The sequence below is a fragment of the Hylaeus volcanicus genome, chromosome 7, assembly GCF_026283585.1.
Source record: "Hylaeus volcanicus isolate JK05 chromosome 7, UHH_iyHylVolc1.0_haploid, whole genome shotgun sequence".
Taxonomy (NCBI): Eukaryota; Metazoa; Arthropoda; class Insecta; order Hymenoptera; family Colletidae; genus Hylaeus; species Hylaeus volcanicus.
The window spans coordinates 14957949-14967613 of record NC_071982.1 but is presented as its reverse complement, the minus strand read 5'-3'; the positions used below and the strand labels follow the sequence as shown (position 1 = coordinate 14967613).

The 9665-nt window shown below is 37.4% G+C and overlaps 2 protein-coding genes across 2 annotated transcripts; both read left to right on the top strand.

The window, feature by feature from the left end:
* The first annotated feature begins 470 nt into the window (after positions 1 to 470).
* Positions 471 to 2189, top strand: LOC128879285 (uncharacterized). The gene is made up of 4 exons (XM_054128276.1): positions 471 to 749; positions 983 to 1144; positions 1453 to 1617; positions 1806 to 2189. Exons 1-4 carry the CDS (start codon positions 699 to 701, stop codon positions 1950 to 1952), a joined length of 525 nt encoding a protein of 174 aa, XP_053984251.1. The 5' UTR covers positions 471 to 698; the 3' UTR covers positions 1953 to 2189.
* A 3479-nt stretch (positions 2190 to 5668) lies between these two features.
* LOC128879284 (probable cytochrome P450 6a14) lies at positions 5669 to 8467 on the top strand. Its single transcript, XM_054128274.1, has 5 exons — positions 5669 to 6240; positions 6695 to 7217; positions 7318 to 7539; positions 7751 to 8002; positions 8076 to 8467. Exons 1-5 carry the CDS (start codon positions 5902 to 5904, stop codon positions 8246 to 8248), a joined length of 1509 nt encoding a protein of 502 aa, XP_053984249.1. The 5' UTR covers positions 5669 to 5901; the 3' UTR covers positions 8249 to 8467.
* Positions 8468 to 9665: the final 1198 nt, after the last annotated feature.

Below are 9665 nucleotides of genomic sequence, written 5' to 3'. Positions count from 1 at the left end.
TAACATTGGCATGCGACCAGTTCATCGACAAAGCGGGCATAACGTGACTTGTTTCCGCTATTTTTCGGTTTCTCGTGGCAGCAGAAAAGTTACCGGGGTCCAACGGAATACGTAGCACGCTGGCCGAAAGATAAATTTACGATATCGTCGGGGAGCTGTTGCTTTCATTTTGGAATGGAAACCCATAGTCGAACGGTGTCTACAGGATGTTGCGGGAGACCAAATAATTGCTTGAGTAAACTGAACGCGTGCGATCGCTTTGCCGACGTTGATACAAAATTTTTGGTAATTCATCCAACACTCTACGTGGAAACCTGTCTCATAGATCGTCGGGCGTAATGTAAATTACTATTTGGGTACTGTGAACGTAAAATTAAAAATAATAATAGTATTATATAACAGTAACTATTGTTACAACGATATATAATCGTTAGTAATTAGTACTAGCAAATGATATTATCAAAATGACAACAGTATCAAATCGGATCGCTTCACCGTGGTGTTTTCCACGATTACTTTTGTTCTAAGTTTCATAAATAGTTATTCATTATTTCAGTTTCGCAGCTACAATGGCTTTTGATAAAATCACAGATTTCGCAGCTGTTATTTCAGCGAGTATAACGAATTATTGAAAAAATGTTCAGTATAGCTCGAGAGCGAAGTCGGAACGAAATACTCGGTGCAAGGATCAAGAGAAAATGTTTTTCTTGTTGCTCAGTTTTTGTGCGCTACGGTGGTGCGTAGTGCAGGTGAGGATAAAATAATCGAAGGATTTTTCTTCCATTGGTGATTTGTATGGCGCGGCTGAATGGCGAGCTGTGATCTTGGGCAGAGTCAGTGATATAATTTGCGACTAAAAAAATGAAATAATAGAAAACGAAGGTTTTGATATTAATAAATTAGCTATTAAAATTATTTTAGTAGCTAATTAATTTACCACATTCATTTACCCTGTGCTTTAACTGTTTCTTATTGCCACAAGGCTCACCTCGACTTGGTGCTCGAAGATGCCGAGTGTATATATGCTAACGCCGAGTACGTAAAAGAAGATTCATGCATTTTGGAAGTGAACGACGATAGCGAATACGGGTCTAGCGTGTCCTCGCATATAGAGATCATTAAACGATTGCCTGACGATATTAAAGTACGTATTCACAGCACTTTTATTCGACGGATGAGATTCACTCAAACGAGACGCATATTTCTAAACAAAGTATTTACATTCTTGGGGGTTGTCTTGGCTGTCACGAATTTTTCTAAATTGTAGAATAATTTTGATTATTCGAGGAAGACGAGTATAATTTAGCGGGTAGTAGTCACGGTCGTATTCAAAATTAGCGAAATGTATTTAAGAAATGTCTGTTCCAGAAATTCGCGTGAATTTTGTGGAAGCTTATTGCAATAGATAGTTGGTGGTTACAACAACGCGTTACAGTGATAAACTTTTCACAGGCACGAGGAAATATAAACGGACTTCACATGGGCGAATACACGAACGACGTTGGGATCCATATAGACACGAACCTTTGCGAATTGATAAAATCGGGCAAGGAGAACATAGCAACTTCCATGTTAAGAGTGATAGATCTGAGCAGCAATGATTGTCCCCTCGGACCGGTATGTAAACAATTAAATAAATAAGAATTTAAAAGATAAAGCAATGTATATACGGTTGAATATAGACATTTTTTTTTATTTGTACATTTTGTATATAATTTACATATACATCCGCGCACGTCTGACGATTGCTTTAATCGTGTGATTAAAATTAACGCTAATGCATTATCGGGTTGTTCGGATTTCAGGGTGTCTACGGAAAAGACAAATACGTTATCGATAATTTCGAAGGTCTGCCAAACACGTTCCCCTCCGGCAAGTATTTAATAAACGTTACCTTGGCGAAAGACGAAGATCTGTTACTACATTACCAGGCTTTTGTAGCAATTATTTGATTAACGTTGTGATTAATTATCGTATTCATTAATAGAATGTATCTATACGTAAATACTAGAAAAATAAATATAAATCTGCAAGTATAAAGCACGGTTTGTCGCGTTATATCTAATCCTCCACGTAATCGTTACCGTAATATTTACGAGTTAATTATTTAACTTAACGAAAATGTAATTCATCCATAGGTCTAATTTTGCTTCACACTCTACATAAATAAATACAGAGAATAAAGTATATCGACAGCAACACTTTACTCTTCTCTTCCCCTGAATGATCACGCATGATCTCCCCTAATTTTTCGTTTCATGCTCACTCAACGCAAGGCACGAGTTAAATTACAATGCGTATTAACTAACCCCTTCGAATGGAGGAGGACAATCTACGGTAATGATTTGGTGGGAAGTCAGCCATAACGGGCCACGAACAAGGGGCAATTAGAGAAAATCAATGTTGCACAACGCGTTTGCATGTTGCATTTAATAATGGTGCTCGAGTGGAACTCGATTCACCCTTTGACGGCATAACGAACCGACGTTTGTGTACGTGTCCGCGCGCGACGCTTTTCCCTCGGCAAACAATTTTGTTCGGAAGAAAGGAACGCGAGTAACAACGCGAGGCCACGTTGCTCCCGACTGGATTACTCTAGTTTCTTACTTCTTTCGATCCCTTCTTTTACCGATCACAAATCGCGAACATTTTTCGGCTTCGCTGAGAAACGAAGAAAAATGATTTCGAATGCTATTCTCTTGTTGACTTACGCGAAAAATAAATTAAAGTGTCTTTTGCCTTTTAAATATTGTAACGAGTATTTTATCTTTTGTATTCTATCAGCTGTGTCCCGTAAATACGAATAGTGTATATATTCTCTATTCTATATAAATATTAAATTGTTTATTTATTATTGATTTATCAGAGACCGTCTTTATTTTAAATGGATTTCAAGCACCGGAATATTTTAAGTTACTTTTAAGAAACAAACACTTAAAATCCTATCCATCGATACTATACGATTCTGTGATTCACGTTTACTGGGTGTATTTACGTACAGTTCTGCGTTGGAGATCTTGTTGAAGTTTCAATGTTTATAAACATAGAAGTTATCTAATCCACGATCTTGGAATTTCCTTGGAAAAGTACTAAAACATTATCGCGGAAGCGATTAACATGCGCTAATGATTACACACTTCTCCGTCGTCATTTTCGTATCTCTGAGAATATTGTTAACTTAAAACAGTAGCCATAATTCGTTACCTTGAATGAAATAACAAAATCTAAAAGTCAACTTGAAATTAACGAAAAACTGTTTCTCTTAAATTGAATAGTAGAAGTGTATTTTATTTGTTAGTATGTATTGTATTATAATTATAACGATACCGACGATATTCTTTAATTTTCTTGTAGGTGTAACGTTCACGCGTGCGATATCTTATCATTGCAAATGCATATTTGTCCGTCGTGCATGATAATATAATACACAGTGTAGTATATTCTGTGAATGAAAGTGTATCATTATTTTATCGCAACACTTCAGCGCCTGTTCAGTTCCAACGTGACCCCGAAAGATCGGTTCTGATTTTCGAATGACTTGCACATAATCGCAAGACATGGTGGCGGTGTTGAAATCGTTATGATATTCAAATAACCAGGCCATTGGATTGGTTTGAAAATTAAATTTTCATAATCTATTTATTCGAAATAATTTAATAATTTAAAAATTACCGACTTCAATGTATTCGAACCCTGCGTTGTATGGTTTCTGAGAAGACAGCTTGTAACAGTTTACGCGGATCACTCTGTAGGAAAATTTAATTTGTTTGACCTCGTAAATCTTGTTGTGACTTACGAGAAGAAGTACTGCACGTATCACGTAATTATTAGCCGCGTTGGACGCGAGACTCGTATATAAGAAGTCTTTGTGTAAATCGAGCGATGACTCGTATATTCGAATCCATCTACGTAAAGGATTGGATGCAAAACACGTTGCAATGAGTATTCTATCAAGTCATGGAAAAGTAGAACAAAAAATGCATCGAGACTACTTTTTTAAGTAAAAATTATATGTCGTACAAGGAATGATTCACTGTCATTACACATATAATATTACATAGTATACATTATCCCTAGTCAATTATTATAACACCAATATGTATTTACTAACAGTTCTCTATGAACAGAATCGAATAAATTAATACATTTAACAAATTTCTCAGAGTTTTCAGTTTTATTACGGTAAACACTATTTTGGATAATTTTGCACGTAACAAAATCAAACGTTGCATTGATATACTATCGTAGATTTTATTTCTGAACTACATGTTTTTCTCACTCGAGCGCCACTTTGATATCTAGAATATAAATGGAGACCATTAGCAATCAGTCTCTACCTCGATCGTGACACACTTTCGTTCTATAGAGTCTTTTACACTATGAAATGTTTCTACAAAGTCTTCTGTAAGCCCACGCACGAGATTTAACTTATCAATGTTTTATTAAAACGTGAAACTTTGAAGAATTTTGTAAATATGCCAATTAATTTAATCTCATTCATGGATAACTTGATAAATATATTGGGTATTCGAAAAAGTTCGTGGCGCATCTAAACCATTTGCACATTTGCACTTTGACATCAAAATTTTGATAGAGCATCTTCTCCGTAAAAAAACACAAATTTGTTCACAAGCCTGCGTAGCCACGAACTTTTTCGAATACCCATTATAACATTATCACTTTATAAACAATAAAATTTATTGTAAGCATTATTCGCCAACGTGTCATTTTTCTCAGAGAAATACAGTATACATATATTGTTATTTTTAACGACATAACATTTGTGCAAAGTATTTTAATATCTGACTTACTAGAAAGTCGTGGAAATATTCGTAATTGCATCAAAGTTGCTCTGTCATTTTGCGTTGGATAGCTACTCAATGCTAACCCAGATTCGGTGTGAGGCTTTAGATGCAGCTCTAGTTGGAAATACTGTAGGCTTCAGCGATACTTAACCATGACTCGAGAGAGTTCGAAAAATTTTAAATTTGATTTTACTGCTATTTGAAAACTAGTGGTAGCTGTTTAACCGGAAGTCAAATACAAATAAACCTCGACGTGTTTACATGGTAGACAAAGAGCTGTGTATTAAATGTCAATTCGATTTAAAAAGTCAGTTATGCAACGATAGTTTCAACGACAGGTGTATTATATCTACAATCATATTTAATATCATCTTTAATTCGATATCTGAATAAAATATTTCATTAAATCCATAAAGAAATTTTATTTAAACTTAACATTATTTTTTCACCATTCTATGCATTGTAAAAATAATTTTGATCGTGCAGTTTGAGTGTCGAGTTCCCGTAAAATTGTTACAGAATGTTACAAGAATTATGTAAAATATGTTTCGATATCACAATAAAAGTATTTATAGTAAAAGAAATTCTATTTAAGCTTAAGATTCCATTTTACGCGAGTTAGTTTTGAAAAATAAATACATAGTAACATGTACCGCCAGTCATCGCAGCACCATAGATCCGTTAGATTCAAGAAAATTCACAAGCAATACGAGAGAACAATATTAGATGTTACGACAAGGTACTTTGATCGTGTTCGGTAATTGTTAGATAACAGAGGAACGCATTCGTGTCCGTGTAGATGTAATTACTAGGTTGCACTGGCTCGCAAGTCATGGTATTGAATGTGTCTTGCATAAAGGGAACAGCAATGGGGAGACTGTAACATCGTGAAGAGCGTGTAGTGGAAAAACCAGTATCTGCGCTAAACCGACTTGATATATCGCGTCCACAGTAACCGCGCGACGAAGGAACATGCCAGTGTGACCGGACTGACGTTCCTTTGAAATTGTCTCTGTTATAGCAACTCGCGATTGTTTCGATTTCAACCGTGTAGTTATTAATCAGGAACAACGGATAGAAAGTGCACGACGGGACTATGTCCTGGCCATTAGTCGAGACACTCGGACTCTTCGCTGCGGCGTTGTTCTTGTTTTATTATTATGCTACGTCAACATTCGATTTCTGGCGGAAACGGGGCGTGAAGGGCCCGAAGCCACTTCCATATGTGGGCAATTTCATGGATGTGTTCCTTGGGAAAGGGTCGGTCAGTGATTGTTTCGTTAAGGCTTACTACGAATTCAAGGACGAACCAATGATCGGTGTGTTTGGAGGACGAACGCCGTTACTGGTCTTGAAAGATCCGGACCTGATGAAGGACGTCCTCATCAAGGATTTCTCCGTCTTCGCTGAGAGAACTCTTGGCCCTGTCGACGATGTATGTAAATTACGGTGTTTCTTTTTTAGCGAACATCGGGCGTTTAAGTAAAGGCGCGAATTGTCAAGCGTTACTGTCCAGAATAATTTCGAGTTCGAGTCGCCATCAGTTTCTGAAAATGTACTTAAAAGCGACTATACGCAAATTAAACTTGAACAGACAAGAATAGACGTGCGTAAATTATGGTATTTTTTTAACGAACTAACACATGTATTTCAATGAAACTCAGGAAACGAAGACTACGAAAAACGTTATTTTACGATAAATATCGCATATTGTACAAATGTAGGTGTATTTATACTTTTGCCCGAACTACAATAATAATATATATATATTTGTACATACAACATTTGTACAATATGCGATATTTATCGTAAAATAACATTTTTCGTAGTCTTCGTTTCCTGAGTTTCATTGAAATACATGTGTTAGTTGTATGTATGTATATTTGCAGGTTGAGCCATTATCGGTGCACCTCTTCAGGTTGGATGCACCGAGATGGAAACCATTAAGGACCAGACTTTCTCCCGTCTTCACGTCAGGGAAGCTGAAGGAGATGTTTCACTTGTTGCTCGAGTGCTCGGATCACTTTGTAAAATACATAGAAGCCCAAGTCGATAAGGGCGAGCCGATCGAATGTCGCGAAATCGCGGCGAAGTACACGACGGACGTGATTGGTAACTGCGCGTTCGGTTTGGAGATGAACGCACTGGGAGCGGAAGACAGTCCGTTTCGCAAGATCGGTCGGCAAATCTTTCAAACCAGCTGGAAGACCTTCTTCAGGGACAGACTGAGAGAGTATCCGTTCCTTTTCAAGATCGTTGGTCGGTTTTTCGTCGATAACGAAGTCAATGAATTCCTTACGGGCATCACCAGGGAGACCGTGAATTACAGGATTAAAAATAACGTTCGTAGAAACGATTTTATGGATGCTTTGGTAGAGTTGAAGCAACATCCAGAGAAACTTGGAATTGAAAGTACGAATCATATTTTTCTTTACTGTTTCCCCAGGAAACGTATAACGTTTCAAGTACAGCGTTTGAAAAAAACAATAATTAATTTCACGTGTTTTTACAGAGATGACCGAACAGTACTTGACTGCACAGGCGTTTGTTTTCTTCGTTGCTGGCTTCGAGACGTCTTCGGTAACGATCTCCCATGTGTGTTTCGAGCTGGCACTGAATCCACCGATTCAAGAGAAACTTCGCGAAGACATCAAACATGTTCTCCGGAAGACCAACGGTCAAGTCACATACGACTGCATAAAGGAAATGCATTATCTAGATGCATGTCTTAAAGGTATGGTTTACATGTTTAGTATTCGAAACAATTTACAGCGAGTAAAATCGCATTTGATAAATAAATAAATGGATAAAAAATAAGTAGATAAAGGATGCTCGGAGAAATCATAATATATGAGACACTCATTTAATAAATGAGAAAAGACAAATAAACAAAGAAAATTGGACATGTACAAATCGAAAAAGATAATGTTGGTCTACTTTTGCAGAAACTCTTAGGAAATATCCAGTGGTGCTGTACCTGTCCAGACTGGCTTTAGAAAATTATACGTTCTCGGGAACGAAAGTCAGTATACCTAAGGGTCAGCAAGTATTCATGCCAGTTGTAGCGACTCAACACGATCCAGATATTTATCCGGATCCGGAGGTCTTCGATCCCGACAGGTTCACCGACGGAAACGACAAATCCAGGCACCCGATGTTCTTCTTGCCGTTCGGCGATGGTCCAAGGAATTGCATCGGTAAAATATTTGTTCGATTAAGAAAATTTAAACGAACGTCGAATCGGCAATTGTATGTAATATTCTTTTCCAGGAGCGAGATTTGCCAACTACCAGTCAAAGTTAGCAATTATCAGGGTTTTGACTGATTTTAAACTCGAGGTGTGCGAGAAAACTCAAATACCGTACATCGTGGACAAAAAAGCGTTGTTTCTTTTGCAACCTACTCACGGAATATATGTAAGAATGACGAAGCTGACGAAGTAGAGAATGCTTAAGTATTAAATTACAGTTACAATGCAATTATGTTAATATTAATTTAAAGTTGTTTTTCCTCGTTTTTCTATCGGTATTCCTCTCCTTTATTATTGTGCACATCGATGCTTTATTTTACTCTGAAAAAAACGTATACGATTTTTGAGATTAGAAACGTCATTTTATATTTAGCGTTTTATTGTAATAAAATAAAATTGCTGAAATCACCAACGAGGGTACATCTTCAACCCCTGTTAAAATTATTTGTATCAAGTTGGAATATTTACGTGTTTTCATCTCGAAGAGATAATACAGGTGAATATCCGTAACGAAACTTGTGACAGAGCTAGGTAAATATTGACCGCGCAGAAGTCAAGACAGAAATGCGTATCATGGCAATTAGCAGCGAAGCTTCGCGTCTCCTGACAGGGCCTCGTTACACCGACCACCGAAATGTCATAATTGTCAGCCAAACAGAGAAACTGTGTGTTCAAACGGGGGCCAATACCCCTTTGCCAGTTACACCCTAACAACCCAGGCGAACGGTCTTTCGTACCGTCAAACGACAGGTGATTCCGAGCAATTATCTGGCCCACATCACAACGGAGGGAGACCTCCACATCAGAGAAGGGTGAATTGTGCACCGAAGGCCAAACCTACCCCGCTGCACCATGGATACGGACGAGCAGGGCAAAATAGTATTGTCAGTGGTCAACGTGATCGCAATCAGTCAATGGTGATCAAGTAAAATGACGTGACAATCATTGCTGAGACAAGAAGAGCGACTAAAGAGAGGCTACATGCGTGAAGCTACTAAAAAATGGCTTATATATAAATATTAGGAGGACCTAGCGGACAGGAGGCACCACAGGAGCGTGGAACTATTAATTTTGTCCCAAGATTTAGCTGATAGATCTAACGTAGCATTTCTCAATCTTTGTGGTTTGCACGCCTACATTTTGTCGGACTCGTTCAGACTTTTTATTATCAAAATAATATCCTAGATTACAAATCTGTATTAAATCTTGACGCCCAAAGCAAACGGTTTAAATTTTTCTAGCAGCGAATGGGTAATATAGGCTTTCAATGTTATTTGGAATAACGCAACTCCTTTGTACATTTTGAAAAGCAAAATTCTACAACCTCCTTCGTAATAATCGCCACAGTTTTGTTGCAATAAATCTTTATCGTACCATTTGAAATCTACATTTTTCGAGGGGAGGCATCTAAAAAAAAAAAAAAGCGATAGACATTGGTTTAATTTGACTCCATTGTTGGGAGCCATACGTGTTTCGATTTACGGCGTCAATAAAAAAATCGCTGATAAAAAGGAAGTACCAATGTCACAGCAAAACGATATCGTAACTGTTACTTTTATGGTTACACTTAAATCGTCGGAGTCGCGATGATACCCTCTTAAGGGTAAATC

Bases quoted from the DNA above. Each gene is read 5' to 3' on its own strand.
- LOC128879285 (XM_054128276.1), top strand. From the start codon at position 699: ATGTTTTTCTTGTTGCTCAGTTTTTGTGCGCTACGGTGGTGCGTAGTG. The intron at 750-982 runs GTGAGGATAAAA...TATTGCCACAAG, and splicing joins TACGGTGGTGCGTAGTGCAG to GCTCACCTCGACTTGGTGCT. The intron at 1,145-1,452 runs GTACGTATTCAC...AACTTTTCACAG, and splicing joins GATTGCCTGACGATATTAAA to GCACGAGGAAATATAAACGG.
- LOC128879284 (XM_054128274.1), top strand. From the start codon at position 5,902: ATGTCCTGGCCATTAGTCGAGACACTCGGACTCTTCGCTGCGGCGTTG. The intron at 7,540-7,750 runs GTATGGTTTACA...CTACTTTTGCAG, and splicing joins TCTAGATGCATGTCTTAAAG to AAACTCTTAGGAAATATCCA. The intron at 8,003-8,075 runs GTAAAATATTTG...ATTCTTTTCCAG, and splicing joins TGGTCCAAGGAATTGCATCG to GAGCGAGATTTGCCAACTAC.